The sequence below is a fragment of the Arachis hypogaea genome, chromosome 14 (genome assembly GCF_003086295.3).
Source record: "Arachis hypogaea cultivar Tifrunner chromosome 14, arahy.Tifrunner.gnm2.J5K5, whole genome shotgun sequence".
NCBI classification, from domain to species: Eukaryota; Viridiplantae; Streptophyta; class Magnoliopsida; order Fabales; family Fabaceae; genus Arachis; species Arachis hypogaea.
The window spans coordinates 16,374,614-16,399,566 of NC_092049.1; the positions used below are offsets into that span (position 1 = coordinate 16,374,614).

The 24,953-nt window shown below is 30.5% G+C and overlaps 4 protein-coding genes across 4 annotated transcripts; 3 read left to right on the plus strand and 1 right to left on the minus strand.

The window, feature by feature from the left end:
* Nucleotides 1-1,310: 1,310 nt before the first annotated feature.
* LOC112741690 (ABA-responsive protein ABR17) lies at nt 1,311-3,879 on the plus strand. The gene is made up of 2 exons (XM_025790760.3): nt 1,311-2,162; nt 3,310-3,879. Exons 1-2 carry the CDS (start codon nt 1,982-1,984, stop codon nt 3,588-3,590), a joined length of 462 nt encoding a protein of 153 aa, XP_025646545.1. The 5' UTR covers nt 1,311-1,981; the 3' UTR covers nt 3,591-3,879.
* Nucleotides 3,880-14,102: 10,223 nt separating this feature from the next.
* LOC112741693 (nodulin-13) lies at nt 14,103-16,068 on the plus strand. Its single transcript, XM_025790764.3, has 2 exons — nt 14,103-14,390; nt 15,566-16,068. Exons 1-2 carry the CDS (start codon nt 14,207-14,209, stop codon nt 15,847-15,849), a joined length of 468 nt encoding a protein of 155 aa, XP_025646549.1. The 5' UTR covers nt 14,103-14,206; the 3' UTR covers nt 15,850-16,068.
* Nucleotides 16,069-16,264: 196 nt separating this feature from the next.
* Nucleotides 16,265-19,856, minus strand: LOC112741691 (uncharacterized). Its single transcript, XM_025790762.3, has 6 exons — nt 19,441-19,856; nt 19,121-19,367; nt 18,024-18,176; nt 17,722-17,827; nt 17,482-17,596; nt 16,265-16,707 (listed from the first exon to the last, which is right to left on the minus strand). Exons 1-6 carry the CDS (start codon nt 19,486-19,488, stop codon nt 16,681-16,683), a joined length of 696 nt encoding a protein of 231 aa, XP_025646547.1. The 5' UTR covers nt 19,489-19,856; the 3' UTR covers nt 16,265-16,680.
* Nucleotides 19,857-22,316: 2,460 nt separating this feature from the next.
* On the plus strand, nt 22,317-23,807 carry LOC112741692 (major allergen Pru ar 1). Its single transcript, XM_025790763.2, has 2 exons — nt 22,317-22,613; nt 23,321-23,807. Exons 1-2 carry the CDS (start codon nt 22,430-22,432, stop codon nt 23,605-23,607), a joined length of 471 nt encoding a protein of 156 aa, XP_025646548.1. The 5' UTR covers nt 22,317-22,429; the 3' UTR covers nt 23,608-23,807.
* Nucleotides 23,808-24,953: the final 1,146 nt, after the last annotated feature.

Sequence of the window (24,953 nt, forward strand, 5' to 3'; positions counted from 1 at the left end):
TTTAGCAAGACGTTCAAACTTTAACTCATGATCAACTATCATGGGATTCAAAATAGTAGTCATCTGCTGAGTCAATAAATTGACTAAGTTATGATGACTTTTATCGACATACTATCGAAATGCCGCTAATGAATCAGGGCCATTTGATGTTGAACCCACTTGATAATCACGGAAAATTTGAAGATGCTGAAAAGGTGGTTGATTGTTAATTGCTTCTGCATTTCCAAATCGAATTGGAGGCTCGTAAATATCCATTGGTGGAGTATAACCTAGAAGAAGGCTGAAAGGAGGCCAACCTACAGTTACTGGCGGTTGCGTTTGTGTTGGAATAATTCGTGGGCATGAATTTCGCCCACTATTCCCAACGAGGAGGTTGTTAACCGTCGCATTTTCTCCCAACATACTCCCTTCCACATGCGATGTCAACTCTGCAGAAGTTTGTGCAATTATAGGAACATTATCATTTATAGATGATCCACCATTAGTATTAAAAATTCGTCCGCCATATGTATGACACTTCCACTTCTAAGTTGCATAAACTAAATCATTACAAGGCACTTTTTGACACATTTTTTAAAACTGTCCCACCGGATGTGCCAATTTGTTATGCATATTTTTAGCAAATTTGGATTGATTCGATATCTAATGATTTGAGAGAGAAACCTACTCCTCTTTAAAGATTCCAGTTTTTAGTTGTGCATCAAAGATTCATGTTGGACTAGTGATGAAACGAAAAAATGTAGAAATGAAAGACAGAAACTACAAACTATAAAATTTGAAATGAAAAAGATAAGAAAAACAAAGTAAATGATTAAATTTAAAGAAAATAACCAATCACCTTTGACATGATCAAAGAACTTTAAAATTTGAATTCATTAAAATCAAAGAAAGAAAGAAAAAAACTGCGAAAAAAATAAATTGCAGAAAAATATTTGCAAGGAAAATTAAAATGAAACTATGGAAGATTTTGAAAGGAACCATACAGAAAAAATAAACTTCGAGCAAAATCAAAAGTATATGGGGATATGATGTTGTGAGAGCTTTTTCTAAAAATGAATTTCAACTCTTATTCCTTTTAAACTATGTCTATTTATAGTCGTTTTTAACCAATCATAATTCCTTCACGTGCTCCACGTATAAAGAAACCAAACTTAAGCCAACAAATTATAACTCAAACGGTATAGTCTCTCCATCCTCACTTAAAAGTCTCGAATTCGAATCTAATTCTTAACTTTAAAAAAAAAAAAAATAAACTTAACTATTCCTACCACAAAATAATATAATAATCATCTTTAATTGGCTCAATTATTGATCTCTCCACTACTTCGATTACAAATCTTTATTTTCGATATACATCTTCGGCCAATCTAATTTTTTCATTGATGATTTTCCTTGGATCACTTTAAGTATCTTTTCAACATAGTCCAAACACATGTCTTCAATTTATTCATTATCAATATATTTTTTTTTCCACAGTAATAAAATATATAACTCCTTACCGTACCAATTATTCTTACACTTCAGGATGAACTCGATATATTGAAGTCACATGAAAATGATATTTTAATATCCACCGCTTCATTAATTTAATTTGTGCCAGCTGAACACTTGTCAATGTAAAACCAACACATCATACACCGTCTAGAAGCCTTATTGCTTATTTTTTTAATTACACAACTTTAAATTTTAAAATAAATCCGTCTACTTTGACTAATTCTGGGGTCTTGTTTGTTTTCCCCCATCCCACTTCACATTGTCCCAATACATTAAACTGATGAGATAAGCAGCCACCTTATTATTATTATTCCAATTTGCAACTAGCTAGTGAGCCATAGTGAACTTAATTAATTGTTCTAAGCTAATCAAAGTGCAAAAGAGTCTCTATAAATAGCACCTCTTGCTTTGTTACAAACCGCATCACCCTCACTACTAATTAAGAAGTTGAATACTCTCTCAACCCTCTTCACTCAATCATATAGTTATGGGTGTTCACACTTTTGAAGAGGAGTCAACCTCACCGGTGCCTCCAGCAAAACTATTCAAAGCCACCGTGATAGACGGCGATGAACTCACCACAAAGCTGATTCCTGCAATCCAGAATATTGAAATCGTTGAAGGAAGCGGAGGCCCTGGAACTGTCAAGAAGGTTACCGCTGTTGAAGGTTCGCATATATAAACTTCCTTAATCGTTATTTCGATTAATAATTCAAATTAACGATTAAATAAGAGAAAATCTAGAGACACGTAATTTTATTAAAATTTAGTTAATATTTAATTAATAAAAAACAAAAAATAAATAATTTTATACTATTAAATATAATTTTATACTATTAAAAATATTAATAATAATTAATTAATAATTACAAATTACAAAATTTAATCGTTCCTCGCACTTCTCTTAAGATAATTACAACACGGATATTTGAAGAACGTTTAAAACTCTTCCTATAACATAATACTCTCAATTTTTTGAACTTCACTGTCTTAATAAATATACGATTATATTATATTTACATAAAAAAATCGATACTATTAAGTAATTGTATAAAAATATGTATTATTTATTTTATAAAAAAAATTTGATTATATTGTTATAAAATTATTATTCTACTATATAAATTTATTATTTATTCTCACAACTGATTATTTAATTAAAAATATATTTATTAATATATATATAAATGTATATAATATATAATAATTAATTTAATAAAATTAATTTTAATATATATTAAATATATAATTATAGGACAAGTTTGGAAATTTTTTATAGTTAAAAATCTAAAAATATTGAAATAGGCAAGGTGGTGTTTTTGTCTATATCAAATATTATTATTAAATCCACTTGGGTTGGTTGAGTGAGTGGTCAACTTATTTGGGTTGGTCGAGTGGTCAGTTTATTTGTCCGCTTAAGTAAGTGTCAGGTTTGAATCCCGTCTTCTGCATGTAACAATTCATTGGCCAACTCTAAACTTTTAAATAGAACTTAGATCCACGACAAATTAGTTTTTGAACTATTGAGTTGGGAGATAGCTTGTTAATTTATAATTTATTGCATCTTTTAACAAATTGATTGAGATGTCCATTAATGTAAAGAAAATATAGAAGGAAAAAAAGAGTTTCCCCTCCGAAAATTTTCCAACAAAAATCCAAGTAAGGAATCTTTTACTCAACTTGGATAAAACTAAAGTAACTGAGAATACAATACAACAAATGGTTGTTATTGCCTACTATGTAATTAACATAATAGATATAATAATTAAGTAAAATTAAAGTAATATTGATTGTTAATTATGAAATATTGATCAGATGGGAAAACTAGTTATGTGCTACACAAGATTGATGCAATTGATGAGGCTACCTATACATATGACTACACAATATCCGGAGGAACAGGGTTCCAAGAGATCTTAGAGAAAGTTTCATTCAAGACAAAGCTCGAGGCTGCTGATGGTGGATCCAAAATCAAGGTCTCTGTTACATTCCACACCAAGGGTGATGCTCCTCTCCCTGATGAAGTTCATCAAGATGTCAAGAAAAAGAGCCAAGGAATCTTCAAGGCTATTGAGGGTTATGTTTTGTCCAACTAGAGTGTTTATTATTACCCTATGTCTCTTAAGATATGATGAAAGATGGAGAGATTAATAATGGTAATATAAATATATTTAAAGAAAAAAGAGAGAGAGTTGCTTTTGGTTGATTGATGTAAACAATAAAAAAAGTTTATTATTATGTTTGGTGGTTGTTTTTGTAATTTGTTGTGTCATATGATATGAGTCTTTGTATATGTGACTTGGGGTTGGATTTGCCTTCTTGTCACTTGTAATAAGCTCTCAAGTTTGATTGATCAAAGTGTTTTGAGCTTTTGGATTGATTTTACTCAGTTCTACTTTATTTATTTTCACTTAGCTTGCTCTGTTCTTCTGCTTCTCTCACTCAGCAACTCATCTTAGTGAATATGAAAATGATAAAAGATTGGAATAATTAACTGCTTGTTGGGTACAGAAAAGCTGGTTTCCTACCAAAATTATGCAAAAATTCATATCATCTTTACAAAAGTATTGGTGAATAAAATTAGGTACTAATTGTATTATCTCTTTTATTTCTTTTCTAATGGAGCATTAATAATTTATATTATTAAAAAAATATTTAAAACTTTTTTTAGGAGTATAAGTGAAAGTATAAATATTATCAATTATGTTAAGGGTATAATAAAATTATTATATATTAAAATTTAATTAAATTATATATATTTATATAATAAATATATAATAACTAATTGTGGTGTGTAAATAGTATCTTAAAAATACTATATATATAAATATTAGAAATTAACAAATGTTCTAACAGTAAGAAAAAAGATGGTTAAATTGAAAAAGTAGCTAAAAGTCCAAGATAAAAGCAAACTACAAATGTGACACTAATTAATCGGAGTTTAAGAAAACCTCTCTACAATCATCATCAATGACTTTCCTTAAATCTACAGGAGGCATATCTAAGAAGTGAAACTCCCACTCTCTACTTGTATTTCTCTTTGGGTGATTCTCCAGCTTGGTTCGTTCCTTTAACACCTCGCAAACTGAGAGTAAGTTTGTCTCCAAAACAAATTTTCAGATAAACTATTTAAAATGCACCCAAATTATCTTGGCGCTGATACAAATATTTTTTAATTTTGTCATCAACAAAAATACTCTTAAATAATTTTAAAATATAAAAAAAAAATAGTGAATCGTGTTTAAAAATCTGTTTTTTTAACGGAAAAGTTTGACCTGACTTATTTATCAATATTAAAATTTCACTTACTACATAAAAAGTTTTATTTGTCAGATCATTCTTTTTGGTTAATATAAAACATCTCAATTCACAAACATATTTTTATTATATTTTTAAATATTTTTATAAATAACAAAATTTAAAAATATTTTTTCAAAATAAGTCGATACATTTTTTGTTATTTAATTTTCCTGATTCTCAGATCCCATCCAATTTTAAAGCCATGCAACAACCCCATATTTCAGTTTGGTAAACAGTACATAGAGAGTGGTTTCTACTTTCTACATGCTATATAGCACTCTTGTCCATAGAGAGTCCTTGTGGATCATCCTCTAGAGAATCTTTAATTTCTAGCTTTCGAGATATATATAGCTGGCAATTGTGAATGAGTATGAATTTTAGGCTAAAATTAAAGAGACGTCTAAAATTACAAGTATTATCAATAATTTTGGGAAAAAAATCATCCATACCGAAATACACGTTAAAATAAAAAATCACTTATTCACATTTATATTTAAACTTTATAAACAATATAATCAAATTATCTAAATAATATAATTAAAATTGAGTAATAATTATAATCAAATTTTATAAAAAAATATAGTTAAATTAGATTGACATTTATAAGTAAAATACGAATAAAAATATAATTATAGCTGACTTCAATTTTAATTTTCATTATAATTTAATTATTTTTCTGGAACAAATTTATTATTTTACAGTTCATCATTTTAGTAAAGAAATATAAATAATATATATCAATAAATAAACAAGATAACTTTTATATAAAAATAATATTTGAAATGTAGACACATATTGTATGATAAAATAACCTAACAATATTATTGGATAGGGGTGTGCATGGTTTGACTCCTAAAAAATGTATATATATTTTAAATTTATTTTAATATTATGTCATATTAATTATAAGTTTATTATTTTATAAATTATTGTTAAAGTTTTAAAAATTCAGTTTTCACTCAGTTTAGATTTGGTATAGTTGTGCCCTGAAAATGTTTAAGTTTCATTAAGTCTAGAATCGAATTAGGATTTAAAAAATAGATCCAGTCTATATTTAGAGTCGGATCTAAATTAGGACAAATTCGATTTTATCCGACCCATAAATACTCCTATTGGATAATATATAGGTTAAGGTTAATCTTCCCATGGTTGGTATATAGAATTTTTTAACTTATGTTCATCGCTTAATACAAAACTAAACGTAAAGGAAAGGAAAAAAAAGTATAACTGGTCTACCAGAGTTGAATATATGGCCGATTGATTTTTCGGTCCAGTAGATCATGGACCTTAGACCACCCCCAAAGTCTTGCTTCCACATGTGATTATTACGAGTTTATGATCTGTTCTATTCGTCGTTTTTATGATTATTGTTTATTTAGATTCAATCATACTGTATATGTAAACGTCAATAAGTTATAGTTCAAATTACATAATTTTTTATACTTATTTAAGACATTGCAAATTTAAGTCCTTTTAATTTTAGTAAAAAAAAATATATTACACCAAAATTAATCACTAATATAAAATATATATTAAAAATAAATTAAATTACACATATATTTATATATAATACATTAATAATTAATTTTAATATACAACTAATATTTTTTATTTTGATTACACTATTAATCTTGTGAGAAAATTTGTTCCGTGAACGAATAGTTGTAACCTAAACCGATTTCTTCTAAACCCTTTGCTTTTTCTTACGAAGCTATTATTACTAGGGTGAAACGTTAAAACTTTTATTTAAAAATAAAAATTAGTTACCAAAATTAATAATTATATATTTATGTACAAATATTATACTATTTAGTTTATTTTTTATGTATATATTATATTTAATATATATTTTATATTAATAATTAATTTTATTAATTGATTTTAATATATAAATAATATAATTAATTTAAAAAAGTTCCTAAATTTTAAAAATCCGGATTCACTTACCCTATTATCACTTAGCTAAATTTCTTTTCTTTGAATAATTTAACTAACTTAGTAGATGACTTCTTTAAATTAATTAAAACTGATATTTATTAGGGTTAACCACCAAAAACGCCTCCGAATTATTCAAACGCGGACAAAAATACATCTGAATTTTACTATCGACAAAAATGCCTTCAAATAATTTAAAAACACAACAACAATACCCAACAGTAAATATATATTTTCAAAAAATACCTTAGAGATTGAATTTTGATGCAATTTTTTGCAAGTATGATTATAAAAATAATATATTATTATACATAAAAATTAGTGATTTTTTGTTAAGTATATAATTTTTCTATAATTATTTTTGTTAACAACCAATAATACTTTTAAAAAATTACAAAATAATATATACTTAACAAAAAATTACCAAATTTTAAGAATAATAATATCTCATTTTTTTAATTATGCTTGCAAAAAATTACATCAAAATTCAATCTCTAATATATATTTTGAGAAATACATATTTAATGTTAGTTTTTTTGCAAGATTATCTAACATTAAATATGTATTTCTCAAAAAATATATTAGAGATTGAATTTTGATACAATTTTTTGTAATTATGATTAAGAAAATGAGATATTAGTATCCTTAAAATTTGGTGATTTTTCGTTATGTATATATTTTTTTTGTAATTTTTTTGTTAACAACTAATAATACTTTTAAAAAATCACAAAAAAAATATATATTTAGAAAAAAATTATCAAAATTTAAAAATAATAATATCTCATTTTTTAATTATTTTTGTAAAAAATCACATCAAAATTCAATCTCTAAATTATTTTTTGAAAATATATATTTACCGTTGGGTATTTTTGTTATATTTTAAAATTATTTAAAAGTATTTTTGTCGATAGTAAAATTCAGGTGCATTTCTGTCAGCGTTTGAATAATTCGGAGGTATTTTTTGTGGTTAACCCTTATTAATATTAATATCTGATAGTTTTAAATACGATAGTGCTAGTAAGTCTTTTTATTAAGTTTTTTTTTTTTTAGAGAAAAATTCAACACAATAAATAGAGCACAGAAGACAATAGTACAGATAAAAATAGACAAAGCAAATAAATAGAAAACAAAAAAAGCACGCGAACAAAAAAAATATTCCCTTGTTATTTCTAATATAGCCATCAACAATAAAAGGGGTCTACACCTAACCACTCCTTATAGTTCAGAAAGGACATATTAATTATCTCCTCAACCCTTTTTTCTTTATTCTGAAAAATCTTTCTGTTTCTTTCCAACTATATGTTCCAGATGATCGTACAAAAACACACCATTCATCTCTTACATTCCTCCTTCCTCTTTGATATCTCAATCCAACTTAGGAAATGTTTCTTCAACGTACCCGGATAAGACCATTGTCTACCCACATATGATAGCCATGCACACCATACCCGCCAAGAAAAACTACAGTCGAAAAACAAGTGGTGACCATTTTCAACACATTCATTACATAAAACACATAAAATATCTTGTTGGTTAATAATCCTAAACCGACTCAGTCTCTCCTTCGTACTGGCTCTGCCAGTCAATACAAATCAGACAAACAACTTTACTCTTGATGGCACTAGTCTTTTCCATATTGACCTAGTAAAGCTTTAGCTTGTTACATCCTCCGGGACTAATTCCGGTTGCAACATCTGCACAAATGAGTTAGTAAAAAAATACCTTGTTTATCATATTTTCACACACACAACTCTATCCTCTCTACTATATGCAAGTTTGACCAGCCTTAAAGTATCGTATAGTTGGTTCACTAGATCCAACTCCCATCGGAACAGATCTCGCCTCCATTGGAAATTCCAAATCCACTCAAACTCATCCCAAAATCCACAATCCCCTATTACCAATCCTCTTTGGTTTGAAACTGAGAAGAGTCTTGGAAAATGATCTTTCAAAGAACCTCCAACAAGCCAAACATCCTCCCAGAATCTAGTTCCTCTTCCATCACCAACCTCCATAGACAATTCAGTAATCAACTTCTGTCTAACTTGTTGATTTATAAATTGTAACTGACAAATATCCTTCCACGGACCCCCTGGCAGGTAGTTCTTGGGTGGACAGAAGTTCATTTGGATTCAGGTTATTACATGAGTAAAACACCTTCTTCTACAACGGACACTCTTCCTTAGAAAAACACTACCACGACTTAAACAGAAAAGTTGTGTTGAGAATCATAGCATCCCCAACTCCCAACTTGCCTAACCTTTTAAGAGCCTCAACCACTTCCCTTAACCAAAGCCATACTAGTCCTCCCATCCTCCTTACTCCATAGAAATCTTCTCTGCAAAGAAATCAGTTTTTCTGCGACACTCTTTGCCATCTTATATAAGCTCAAATAATAAACCAGAAGGCTATTTAACACAGATTTGATAACCACTAACTTACTGGCTTTATTGAGAGTCTTGGCTTTCCAGAGGCTAAGCTTTTCCTCCACTTTGTTTATTATAGGCTTCCAAGTCTTAACCAACCTCGAATTTGCTCCTAGCGAGATACCCAAATATTTAACTGGAAGAGTCGCTTTCTTACCACCCAGCACACTACACATATATTGTACCCATTGCTCGTCACAGTTAATAGAAATCAGGCTTGATTTATCAAAATTAATACTTAAACCTGACATCAGTTCAAAGCAACGAAGCGGCTTCCTGTAATTCTTGATGGTCTCTTCCTCGGGTGGATAGAATAAAATAGTATCATCTGCAAACTGAAGAAGCGACAACTAAATATGATCTCTCCCAACCAACAACGGAGATATGCGACCATTTCTAACAATCTCTCCAATCATCCCATGTAGGACATCAACAACAAGAATAAACAAGAATGGAGACAGTAGATCACCTTGTCGCAAGCCCATTTCCATCTTGAACGGCTTAGAAAGCGAGCCGTTTATCAACACTGACATAGAACACGTACTGACACACTCCATAACCTATCCCCTCCATCTTTGTCCAAACTCCATCTTTTGAAGCACAAGGTCCACAAAACTCCACTTGACTCTATCATATGCTTTCTGGAAGTATAACTTTATTATTGCCTCTTGCTTCTTCCTCAATTTGATCCACTAGACCATTTCGCACGCAATAAGGGCCCATCATGTATCTTCCAACCCTTAACAAAAGGACTCTGCGTCTCGCCTACTAGCCCTGGCATAACTGCTCGCATTCTCCTAACCAGCATCTTCGATATTACCTTATACACACACCCTACCATGCTAATCGGACGAAGGTCTTTGATTTTCTTAGTCTCAGTAAACTTGGGAGCCAATGCCACCCAAGTGACATTAGCATCTGCCGGTAACTTGGAAGATTGGAAGAAGTCCAGTACCGTTGCGGTGAATCCAACACCAATTTCATCCCAACACTTTTTAATGAAGTTCATGTTGTAGCATCACTACCTAAGACCTTGGATGATTCACAATACCATACTGTCTCTTTAACCTCCTCAGATGACGATAGCATCTCTAGAGCCAAAGCATCCTCCTCACTTATCATTTTCACCAGACCATCTCTAAAACCCACCATAGGAGACTTCTCTTGATGATATAAATCCCTATAAAACTCCCTAATGGTAATCTTAATTCTAGCTTGATTATTTATCAATCTTCCATTAAAAACCGTAGTATCGATCCTATTATTCTTCCTTCTCGCCGAAGCTAAGTTATGGAAGTATCTCGTGTTTCTATCCATGTGTCTCGCATGCCTAGACCTCGATATTTGCTTCCAATGTAGTTCTTTCCTCACATACTATTTCTCACAGCATACAACTAGCGCCCGCCTTTTTGCTTCCACCATTCCATCATAATCCCCATTACTCACTATGTCATCTATCTTCTTAATCTCTTCCTCAAACTTCGTAATTTTCTTATACATGTCACTAAAATTGTCTCTATGCTATCTTCTCAGAGGAACCGTCAAAGTCTTCAATTTATCGGTGAATTGTACCTCTCCTAACTCTATCCATTCCTCCTTAACCAATCTTAGAAATTCTTCATGTGTAAACCACAATTCTAGACTTCAGAACGGCTTCGACCCGTCCCTTAGTCAATTATCTTCCACTATGATAGGACAGCGATATGACAGACCCCGTGGACCACCTCTCAAGCGAGTCTCCTGAAACTTCTCAAGCCATTCCAAGATTACTAGAGCTCTATCAATACGGCTATAGGAGCGTCCTCTGAACCATGTAAACTTTCGGTCAGTAATCGGCAAGTTCACCAAACCCATGTCGTTTATCCAATTCTTGAAATCTTCCACTAACAAAAGTAAGCTATCAGTGCCTTGCCTTTCTTCCACCTATACAATCTCATTAAAGTCCCCCCAAGAAACAACAGGGACCCTGACACAAACCAACTACGTAACTCAACTCCTCCCCCATAACAAGTTTCTATCTCGAGTATGCGCACCGTAAACCAAGAAAAAAGCACAATTAATATTATTCTCTGACACCCCTTCAACACACAACCATCTCTCACCTTGATAACAATTTCTCATTTTAAATCATACATCATCCCATATTAATAACAGCCCACTAGATGTACCATCAGACCCCATATACTCCCATCCTGCACCATTTTCCCAAATTTTCAACACATCAAATCTTGTCACTATCTGCTTTTTAGTCTCAACTAGGCTTAACAAATTCAACCTGTGCTTTCTCCTGAGGTCCTTCACCATCCTACAATTTCCATCACCCCTTAATCCCTTAACATTCCATGAACTAAAAATCATTTTAAGACATTATTACATACCTTTTTGTGAGTTTTGGGCCTGCTCCATCTTGTTTAGCCTTCCGTTTTTGCCAATCTTCTTTTCTAAGCAATTTCTTCATTCTGTTCTTGAAGAATAGCCACAATGTCATCTTCTTCATTATATAGCATTGCTCCTGATTCCTTAACTAACTCCCAAGTCCTTTTGTTTTCCATTAGTTCCTCATCCGATTTTGAATGCTCCTTACCACAAATGTCATCATCATTGGCATAACCTTCTTCCTGCAAATGCTTCTCTCTGTCACCATAACCCTCTCCGTCGTTCTGAACTATTAGACTTTTGTCATCAAACAAACTGGTTTCCAGGCCTATATTATCTAACTCTTCATTAGCTCCACCATTGGTTTCAGAATTAGCTCCATCATCGTATTCGTCGTTAGCCCCAACGTTGGCATTATCTTCCACTTGTAACCCCACAACCAACATCTTAGCCCCATCAACCCATTTATTCTGTTTTCCAGATCTACAATCACCCTCCAACACGATGTAGCTCCCTCTCCCAACCTCCCGAACACCGTCAGTAACGTCTTTCCCTCGTGCCTCAATGAAGCATCGTGGCACTTCTCCCTGGACCAAAGTTCGCTGCGAGTTGGCTTCACCTCTGTTCTCAAGTCGTCCTTCTCTAGCGCGGGAGTCACGGTCAACCTCCGTCAAGCCAGTGCCCACTACACTGCCCAACTGATGCCGCGACTCATCCCCGTCGGAGTTCACTAGCCGGCAACATCCAATGCACATTCCTTCCTCCCCAAAATCGTCGCCAACGCTCCCAAATTCACGAGGGTTCCTTGGCAACATTAAAGCATCGTGTGTCCTGGTTCCTGACTCCATAACCATACCAACCCGACCCGGAATCCGCGGACCCAGCCAATACAGCAAGCAGCAACGCCCTTCTCAATTGTTAAAGAGCTTGGGCCATCTTGGCCTAAATCACCCTTGCTATATTTATTTTCATTTGGGGCCCGAATAATAACTGTATTACTAATATCTTTTTTACCTCCTTTACCAGCCCATTATGATTACAATTATAGCTCCACGGAATAGTAAGCTTAGAATCCACTTCATTACTCTCTTCATATCCCACAAAATCTGCCAAACCTTCAATACCACCGTAAATTGACTGATACGTTATCATTTTTCTTTGATGGAGCCTTGAATGGTCATAACTCCACTCATTCAAAATTGATTCTGAATTTACTAATCTATCATCATCTTCAACCTCCTCCCGTAATACCTCCGTAAGTACTGTCGCTGCTAGGTCTCCATAAGCTATCTAATTTGTTAGCCCTTTCGACCCTATAGCTACATCATCACATACCCTTGTCGTTTCGTCTTTACAAAAATTGCATCTTACAACATCATCAACCACGTTTTCCAAGTCACATTGCAAGCCATATACTTTCCGTCCCACCTCTTTTACCAATACGTTGAAGCCACTGGTGCCTATTATGATATGGACCCATTCGTTGATCACATCCATGACACACGTATCAATAAGTACACGGCCGACACTGAATGATATACACGATTCCGTTGCTTTATTACACCCAAACACTTCCCCCCATTGACCCTGTATCTTCTTAAATGTATCCACTGACCAAGCATGTAACAGAACTCCAAAGTATTCTAACCACACTCTTCAATATTCACTTTTTTCCTACTCGTTTCACCTCCAAACACTATGAAATATCTGTAGTAGGCTGTTCATTTTGAACATATATATCTCTTCAGCATTTAATAGACTGTCAAAAGTCAAAAGAGTTTTATACGCTCCCATTTCACGTACTTGAATAACTTGAGGCAAGTTCTTCGCAACCATATCCTTTAAGGACCTAAAATCAATAGCCGTCGTCTTCCACCTATTAGACTTTTTTTGCAGACAGTACCAATTTTCTTTCGCTACAGCCACTTCTAACTTCTTCGCCCACCCATTTTCATGTGGATCTTGGTCCTTTTAATCCTTTCTCACATCTTGAGAGCAGCTGGGGATTTCTGGGCTTCCTCTCGTTCTCGTTGCGGCTGACGTACCATTTCATTTCGATTGCCACCTCTTGACTGTAACTTCTTCGTGTTCTTCGCATCTACATTCTCCTGTATTTTTCTTCTCCGACAAACACAACCTTACTTCTCAATTTCATACGATTCATTTCTGTTATAGGCTTCAATGCCCCTCCCTTTGTAGTGTATTATATAAACGTAAAAATGTACAAATTACAATTTTTTTGCTTACGTGATAGATATATATCATTTATGCGTCCAATCCAACTGAACAACTGAAACAGTTCTCTCATCGAAATGTTTTCTGGGAGATTATCCAAAAAAATTGAAAACGACTCATTCTCTAACCACCGATACTCTTTTTTATTCCAAACTCAAGGATTCTTGATCTGATTCCTAATTCTAACTCTCTCTGTATTTTCTACCCACTCTCTCTCTCTAACTCTCTCTCTCATTCTCTCTGTGTTTCCCATTAAGTTTCGTATGAATTCAGATAGTTTGACCAAATGTTGAGTTGACTATTTATTGGGAGACCTTAAAACCCTTATAAATATTGACATATACTCAATCCTTCATGCATCACTTTCAAAGCAAAAAATAACAAATTCTTACTTAGTGTTTTAAATCTTCTTAGAAGCTAACTTCCAAAATAAAAATATCATGGGAATTTTCACCTCCGAAAGTAAGCAATGTTCTCCAGTAGGGGCTGCAAAACTATTCAAAGCCATAGTCTTGGACTATAGCAATGTGTGGCCGAAAGCTCTACCAGGTTTCATTCAGAGTGCTGAAACCATTGAAGGTGATGGAGGCTCTGGATCCATCAAGAAGCTCACTCTTGTTGAGGGTATTTTTTAATCTAATTTTATGTCATATTCAAGTCAAATGAGAAATATATAATATAATATTATTGATAAATCCAAAAAATTTATGTTAAAGACAAAAATAATCCGTATTATTGTTAAAAGATATATTAATCTATAATAAAAAAATAAAAGTACACATTAGTTATTCAAATACAAAAAAAATTATATTAGTCATTAATTTTCTTTTCTTCAAATCTTAAAAGTACTTTTCTTCTTGTTTTCATAATTTAAAAATGTTAAATATTTGCTTTATCATTAACTTAATTGAATGTCTCTCTTTTTATATATGTAACTAAACAATTATTCAATCATCTTCCATTCGAAAAATTTATATGCAATATAATTACATAAATTAGAACGAAAGATAAAAAAAATAAATAATAAAGAGTAATAAATTGAGAATAAAATAAAATATATAAAGTCATGAAAAGAATAAAAAATTAGATTAATACCTAAACTATAATTGATTAAATTAAAATTTGTAATTGAAAATATCAAAAAGAAGAATAATGAAATTAGAAGATACATAGAGTCATAAAAAGTTATATATAAAAAACATAGAAAATTTACAATTTATCTTTTAATAAAGAAAAAATAACTACTAAATAAGAAATAAAAAAGTTAAAAATATAAAATTAATAAATAATGGGGGATTTGGTGTCTTACTATTTTGTTTTCTTTTCACTTCAATATTAATAATAATTTGAAAAGAAACTAAAAAGAGGGTTTAAGAGAATAAAGAGTAAAGATTAAGATTTAAGAATAGAAGAAGACTAAGTTTAAATAACATCAATAATCAAAATGCTAGAAAAATAAAAAATAAATTTAAAATTGAGTAAATAAGTTCAGTTTATTTATAGTAGATCATTTAAAATTTATAACAAAAACATTAATATAGGTATAATATAACAAAAAAAAAATTGAAATGTCAATGGGGCCAAGTGCCCCCCATTTCCCTATGCGAGTCCGTGCCTGATAATACCGAATTAAGAATATTTTGAGCATTACATTGATTGGTACTTTAAATAAATAAATAAATTGATGCATCCTTAAAGTTATTTACCAAGTCTTAATTACCTCGAACCATAGAATAGTATTTTAAGTAGTATATGCAACAACCACTAGCTAGTGTGCATGTAACATTGAATGAATGTAGGGTATGTGAAGCACAAGGTAGATGCACTTGATGCAGAGAACTTTGTGTACCACTACAGCATAATTGAAGGGACAGTGTTGCCAGAGAACTTGGAGAAGATCTCAAATGAGTACAAATTGGTGCCAAGTGCTGATGGAGGATGCATTATTAAGTCCATAAACAAATATTATACCAAAGGCGATGAACAATTGACTGAGGAGTTTCTCAATGTTGGAAAGGAAAAATCTGCTGCCTTCACCAAGGCTGTTGAGGCTTATCTCTTGGCTAATCCTGACTACAAATAATTAACTTAATTAAGGTCCCTTAATTAGTCTTTTCAGTTACTATCAACAATGTTGCTTTCTTTATTTTTACTTACCTGCCAATAATTTGAGGGATCAGTATGAGCTATGATTCTATTTCTCAATATTGTTGCCTTTGTATTATTGCATTTCTTGTTATGAGAGGTGTTTGAATGAGTTCACGTTATTCATATAAAAAAATGGGAAACAGCAATTGTTGCATGTGACCTTGTTGGGTTTGATCTTCTATGAACTTGTCAAATTCATTTATTTTTAGGATAATGTTTCATATTTTGGAAAATAAATAAAAAAAAAGAAATGAAAAAAGAAGTTTGAAATTAATTTCTTTTTAGATTAAGAAATAAAAAAATATCACATTTTAAGACCACGCCATATACCAACAAGCTACACACAATCATGAAATTAAAAATATAAATCTTTGATAAATAAATAATGCACAAAAGAATGGAGATATTTACAAACTTAATTAAATAAACCTACTAGTAGTATGTTGCATTCTGTCATTTTCTTTTAGGTCACGCAAAATTATCAGTTTGCCCCTTGTCAAACTAAGCCAAATATCATGCAGAGTAATGAAATTTTCACCCCTAAATTGTAACTAACTACTGAAAACCTACTATTTACCCAAAAGAGCATGGTGCATTTAGCAAGTAAAAGCATTTTACTATTTACCCCAAAAAGTAAAGCATTTTTACTACCATGCATACATACATTCATTCAGCAGAGTTTGCTGAGGCAAAATGTAAACCGAGATTCCTTCAATGCATATAACTCAATGGAGGCGCTGGAAGAGCGAACAACTCTCACAGAACCCTATGAAATATTGTCCTTCTTGACTATCTGCAATAGCGTCATGTTTTCAGTGAAGCATAGTTGCAAGAACAAGCGTATTCAAAATCAACAAGATATTTGACATTTCGAAACATTAGCTGATATTATTCACCAGGTTTTCTTTAACTAAATCAAACATTTGCATCATCATCTGTACTCTATTCACATATCAGGCAATCCACAATTTTTTTAGTAAACTTTTAGTGAAACACATTAAAACAACAGTGTTTCTATTTGATTTAGTTGTCTTCTCGAGGTTGACAACTATGTTCAGCAACAATGCAACAATAATAATATAAATAGCAAGCATGCACTGATACTAAGCCAGAACTACGCAAAAGGAAAGTCATAAAACATTTGATGATTTATATCAAATTTGAGAGTAATAAGACAAATAAATCTCTGAAGAATTTTGCAATGAACTTACAGTTTCTTAAGAAAAATAAAGTACCAAGTAAGTTTCTGAGAAAATTTTGTTATAGACTTACAAGTACTGATAAAAAAAAATACCAAGTCGTTGAAAAATTACAACAGTAGACTTATAGACTCTTGACAGACAGATGAATCATGTCCAATATTGCAATTTTTCAGAGACCAACAAGTCCAATATTTCAATTCTTCAAGAACTTATTTTGTTATTTTTTTCATCGATGACTTATTAAGTCTGTCACAATTTTTTTCTAAACTTACTTGGTACTTTATTTTCCTCAAGGACCTATAAGTTCCTTAAGGACCTACAAGACATAACCACAAAACTTGCATATTTGATTTCCATAACACTACCTGAGCTACATATTCCTTGATCTTCTTGTTAATTGGTTCATCCAAAGCTCTCTCAGCAAGCTCGTAATAAATAGTAGTGCCTTCAGGACCATTCACTTTGTCCTTCTGTAAATACCTATCCCAATTTAATAAAAAAAAAAGGACAATTAGGCATTACTTTGTTGTTTTTTAGTAGGATTAGAGGTGCCATAAAATGCAACAGATCTTTTAATTTAAACCCACATGGTAAATTGTTCTAACCTTTGCAGAACAAGCAGTTCCAATGTTTGCTTAATGTTTCCAAGTACAGGATGTTTTCCTTCGTCTTCACTCAAACCCATCCTTCTCATTTGGCTCCATAAAACTTCTGCAATATTCTCAACAAGGGAACCCGATAATGTTAAGACATAAGTAGAGTTACAATGGTAAATTCTAAGCCAACAACAATAAAAGCTTGAAGAGAAAAACCTTCAGATTTTAGGCACAGTGAATTCCATAAGTTACCACATGCATATGTATAGATATTTAATTTGAGCACAATGATAACAAATCTGCTAACATACCTTCTGTAATTTTTCCACCAGCAAGATAAACAATACTAATTATGACAAAAGTGAAACCAGAAAGATGTGCAGCATTCACATCTACAACATATTTTTCATATACTTGAGGCTCAAGTTGACTAACAAGAATATATGATTTTGAATCCGCAACATCTGAAAGAAAGCAGTCACACAACAACAATTAGAGGGAAGCACAAAGGCTAAAAGCACATAAAACACAGAACTCAGAACACTCTAGAAATACACAATGATCACAACAATTATAAAAAAGAAAGAGATAAAGAATTACTTTCTTTGTATCTATATGCACCACACATTCTCTAGGCTCTACCCTATGCACTGCTAATTAAAAATACATGAGAATTCAGTCGTCCAAAGTATTCTTTATACAATATACATAGAATATGGCGGCAGCAACTGGTTAAAGATAATCAAGAGTACACGGATGATGATAAAGATCAATTACTAGAAAAGTTGTAAATCAAGTAAGGCTTACTAATCATGGTGGTAGCAACTGTTTGTGAACTGATCTCAACGACACACCAAAGAATTAAACTCTGATGACAAATTCAGATCCACAGCAAACCCATAAAAAAATAACGAAAGACACAGTTTGTTGGCACAAAAGATTTCCAGAATCAAGAAACACAAGTGATACAACATACCATGAATCATTATACAATCAATTCAACCCCATTTCAATGTCCCATCATGGTTCTCAATACAAACAAACCCGACCTAAAGTGAGACAGCTTGAGCTTTAGAAGTAGGCTCCTTTGTTAAAAAGCTGAGCTCAATTTTAGCAAGGTACCATCTAGGGCATGGCTCAACTCAATTCTGCAAAAAGTGATGCTAGACCAACTTTTTTCATCCAACATCAACCAAATTTTTTTTAAAAATTATTTTGTTTGTTTTAAATTCTAGACCCTAAATAATACTTTTTCCCGATATTTTTTCTTCTGCAAAGCAAACAAACCCCTTTACAAAATTGCTCTTTTATTAAAAAGAAAAAGAATTCCTTGAACTCCTTCGCCATGCAAAGAACACAATCAAAACAGAACTATGCTAAGTAAGATTCTAAAAATGAGAAGGCTAACTTGATTGGGAGAAGCGTGCATTGGACTTGGAGGAAGGGAGGATTCTCTGAAGCTCCCTCATTTCATAGCCAAAGATAGAAGAAAGCTTGTTTTTGGCCTCATTGATGACGTAAGCTGGAAGGTTACGCTGATGGTAGGTCTTGGTCACGAGTTGAGTGAGTTCTTCCCTCTTAACAGGGCAACCAGAGTTCTGATGAGTTTTGAAAAGCATGAACCGCACTACTTCTCCTACAAGCTTGTCCTTTTCCTGAAAAACACCACAACACCGCTCAATTTGTTCTTCTGCTAATGAATCGAAAAAAAATGGCAAAGGTACCTACCATGACGGAAATGCCGAATTGAGAGAAGTCATTGGCGGGATCTGCCATTCTGACGGCGGAGTGAAGCACCTTACTCCTCCTCTTCCTCGCTCCTCACGGCAGCAGCGTCTTTAACGGTCACTATTAGGGTTTTGTATGAAGCGACGTCGTTGACGTATATCCTTGAAAGTTGAAGGTTGGAGCTTGGAGGGAAAGCACAAAGCAGCGGTAGTGATGATTCATGAAGGAAAATTTTCAGAAAAAAATTCAAGAGAAAAATAATTTCCTAAAATAAATAATGGGTTGGGCTTCACTCAATTTTGAGGCAAATACATCAGGCTCAACCCAATTTTCATGGCGCTTTTTTCTTTCTTTTTTTCATTTGTTACAATTAAAAAATTTGTATGGTAACCAACTTGAGTTGGTCTTGTCAGTTTAAGCAAGTGTGGGGTTGGAATTCCGCCTTATATATGCAGCAATTCATTGGCTAGCGACAATCCTTAAATAAAGTTTAAATCCACGACAGATTAGTCTTTGACCTGTTGACTTGGGAGATACCGTGTTTTTTGTATGGTTTAAACTTTAAAGTTTTGTTTTTAAGTGTAAATTTATGTTAGTAGAAATTCTTTTAATACAAGTAATTTATTTTAATTTGTTTAATTTAAAATTAGTAAATTTTATTAATAATTGACTAATTAACATTATTTAGAATTAATTTAGATTGACTTTTGAAAATAAAAACTTATTTTTATTTTAAAAAAATAAAAATTATTTTATATTTGGATAAATTTTTAAAAAGTGTTTTTAATTATTAAAATTATTTTTAATTTTATTTTAAAAAATAAAGTATTTTTTAAAATTATATTACATAAACATACATGCCGAAAAAGTATCCCTAATAAGAGTATTTTGTTCATAATATTACACACATTATTTGTTTTTGCCTTAATTTGTGTCCATTTTATAAGTTCTATTTTATCTGTATTATATGTATTAAGCATTTCCACATCCGAATCATATGATGATAATGATAGCATCATTCTTCACAATTCACATACAGAGGTAGAAGCATTCCTAGGCTTTTCCGATCCAAGTTATTAAGAAGATTCCCTGATGGACACAAGAATGCAGTTAAAAAATAATAATGGCAACCTCAACCACATATTTCGGCCATTAAATTAAATAGGACTAAGTTTCAACTCCTATTTTTGCATGCGTACAGATCCTCATTAAAATGGTCATGCTAATAAAAGTTTCAATCCCTGGTTTATGTCAAGAATAGATAATCCATAGTAGTGGTGGAGGATGAATTATTGCACCAACAAATAAATTTTCAACTTTATTATAGTCACATAGAAATACAGCATCTTCATTTAAAGTTTTTGCACAATATTCATATATACTTATAATAGCGGTGAGTCGGTGGATATAAATAAGTTAAAGTCATAAAAGAAAATTCCTTAAGTTTGAGCATTTTTTGGGGAGAAATTAAAAGGACAAATTTTTTAATTAATTAGTTTATTAAATAACTATACAATCTATGGTAGTTATTCAAATTTTTTAAATAATTAATTTTAGTTGATCTAGTGATTAATTTGTTAATCTATTTAAGTAAGTGTTAGGAAGAGACATATCTAAAAGGAGACGAGTGGTAAATTTGGCCCTCCAAAATTTTAAGAGACTATATTTATATATGAGATATGTGTTTACAGAAATAAAAAATATTATATAATTTAGTAATTTTATATGTATTATTTTCACTATATAATGGATTTATGTCTCAATAATTTAACTTACTAATATTTTTTACTTAACCAATTTAATATCATACTCTCAATTCTTTGTATTTTTCAAATTAGTTTTTATATAATTATTTCTATATCTATTTTTTAAAAAAAATTATTTGTTTTTAATATTAACATATTTAATATTTATATTATTATATAAAATATTAATAATAACTTCTATAGTTATATTTTGGTAATCACATTGTGTATTTTAGATGTTCTTTTTTTATAAAAAGATATTCATTTTTCTTTTAAATTTACGTTGTTAAAAGAAAAAATTTATAAAGATATTCTATATATAAAGGTATTGTATCTTTCACATCATTAATAGTTTATAATTTGTTTATAAATTTTTTAAATTTTTTGAAAGAATTAATTTTAATAAATAAGATATGTGATAATTTTTTAACTAAATCCGCTATAAATTATTGATATTTTATAATTTCATAATGTACTATTGATAATGTTATATTTCTTTTATATAGCTGTTATGCTAAAAATAAAATTATGAAAAAAAATTATAATCTTTTTAATTTATATATAAATTTTTTAAAAAACTAGTTCAATAACTATATTTTATGTTTAAATTGTTTTTATGGAATAAAAAATATATTAAAAAATAATTAAAAAATTTATCTAAAATTCGGCCCTTTATATTAAAATTCCTGAATCCGTTTCTGGTATTAGGGATTCGAATTTTATCTTATGTAATTTATTGGCCAATAACAAATTTTTAAATAGAATTTTAATTTACGATAAATTTGTCGGACCAAAAATACCGGAAATAACCAAAAAATTATTTAAATATCGTGTTTTAAATTTCATTTTTAAATCTAATATATACACGTTACTATAAAATATTATATTATTGACGGTCAAAACGTCGCTAAAATACAGATTCTTTGGTCGAATAATAATTTTAATTTTTTATGTTAAAAGTCTTCTATCTAATTTTATTTTTATCCCGCCATATAAAAAATGAACACCTACCATATGCTGGTAATAATTATGGGACATGCACCCTTCATAATTCAGGCAATCTAAGTGGTTGAAAGGTACCATGATGAACACCAAAATAATAATGAACAATATCATGTGCTCTTAGCTACCATCTATAAATACATGACTCCACCTTTGTTGTTTCTATGTCATCTTCTCGATCATCTATCACACTATTTTAATTAGATTAAGAGAGTTATTAATTATCTTAATTAAGGAAGAAGATGGATCCTCTGACAATTAGTGATGAGGTGACTGGCAGTGTGGAAGCAAAGAGAATGTTCAAGGCTTTGATCATTGATGCTCAGAATCTCATTCCCAAGCTCATGCCTCAGGCTATTAAGAACATTCAACTTGTTCAGGGCGATGGTGGTCCAGGATCTATTCAGGAGTTAACCATTGTTCAAGGCTAGTTTATTTTATATATATATATATATATATATTAACATTGACATCATCCGATTTATCCTTGGGATTGAATATTTAAAATTTAAAAATCTCAAAAATTATCTCGTCAGAAATGTTATTTGTATAATAAATATATACTTTTTCTTTTTATATTAATCTAAAATATTGTTTGATTTAAAAAAATTAAAATATATTTAATGCGTATTCTAAAAATTTATTTTTATTAAAAATTTAGCTGTGTGTTAAATTGGTTAAATATATAACTATCTCATATGTTAAAAGTATGCAGAATAATTCTATTATGCAATAATACATAAAAAATAATAGTTTACTTTTTAGTTTTCAAAAATATCGAAATAATTGTCTAATTTTAATAATATTAAAATGAAATAAAATATGTACACATATAGAATAATAGAATCAGTAGTAGTCCACAAATCATTTTAAAGTTTTAATTTCTCTAAAATTGATAACTAAGCTAAGAATCATTAGTTGATTTGACTAAATTATCTTCTAAAGACTCTTAATTATCAACTTCACATAAAGACCGTTTTCACTTTAATGCGACATCATTATTATTGGTTTTAAATGATCAAATAATGTTATTATTACTAATATATAACTGGACTCTTTTAATTTGGCCTAATAATAATAATAAACGTTTGATTCAAGAATTATATGGTGTAGCGATCACTTGATGAATGCAGGTTCTGAAACCAAACACTTGAAGCATAGAATTGATGCAATAGACAAAGAGAATCTCACATACAGCTATAGTGTGATTGAGGGGGACAAGGCTGAATCAGTGTCACATGACATAAAATTTGAGCCTACTCCTGAAGGTGGTTGCAAGTCCAAGAGTGTGAGCAAGTTTTATCCCAAACAAGGTGTTGAGATCAAAGAGGAAGATATCAAGGCTTCTAAAGAGGAATCTTTGGCTGTCTTTAAGGTTGTTGAAGCCTATCTTGTTGCTAACCCCGAGGCATATGCTTGAATTATACTCAAGTCATATATTTGGCGATCATAAGAGAAATAAATATTTAATCATATACTAAATCGTGATATACAAATATAATTTTCATTATATATTTCGTGCGTGATGGATTTCCTATCGGTTTAGTCTATAAATTATTATGAAGCCATATGTAAAAATGATATTGCTAAGAATAAAAGTTTTCTGTGTGATTATTTTGACTCTGGTGTTTGACTCTGAAATTTGTGCTGTATAAACATTTCACATGATAATTACATATTCAACGTAAAATTACTGAATTATAGGTTTATGTAAAAAGGTTGTCCATTTTAAAAGAATAATTAAGTAATAATTGTAGGCTAAAAAACTAAACAAATTCATAAGCAACATTAAGGGATATTCGATTATGAGCATAATTAATATGATGCGGGAACACACAATTGTGTTCTTAGAGAAAAGAATTTTGGGATACGCATTAGTGACAGGAAAATCTGAAAGAACATTTTCTAGAAATTGTCAAACTAAAAATTGAAGAAATCAACTTGTTACACTTGGCACAAGACTAGAGCGCTGAATCCAATAAAATTGCACTTTATTGTTGGAAAATGTATTCTCTTCAGTTTTTTTAATACTCGAGGAAATGCAGTGTGATCTCTCATTATTAACTTTATAAATGGGGTTAAAATTAAATATGAGAGAGAGAATAATGAAAAATAAAAAATCACAATTGATACTATCCAGTTTTTTCTTCATTGAAGAGAATCCACTCCCCTGTTATTGTTTAGAGGGAACCAAAATCACTTAGGGTCGATTTGCAAGAGAAATTGAGGCTTAGCGACCGAAATTAAAAAATAGAGATCGGAAGATTAAGATTAAATTAATTTTTTTTATATTTAGTATAAAATATGTAAGATTAATTTATATTTTAGTATTTTATTTAATTTAAGATAAATATAAATATAAAATAAGAATATTTATTAAAATATTTTTAGTTATATTATTAAAAAATATTATTAATTTTTTTTATTTTTAGAAATTAAAATTTTGTGTTTTAGAATTAAAATTTTAGTTTCAGTCTCTAGATCACTTTTTTGGATAAGTATTTTTTATGGATTCTACTCATCCTATTCCTATTAACTGAATATATATATTCAGTTAATAGAATGAGAAGAAAATAGTACATTGAGGAGTATAAAATAGAATCTAATTCTATATATAATAATATATTATTAAAATAATAAAAAATAGAAAAAATGAACGTAAAACGTAGAACTAAAAAATAGATTAATTTTGCCTCTCTGATTATCAAATATAATACTAAATCACAATCTCTTAATTCTAATTTTAGTATTTGAAAACAAACACTA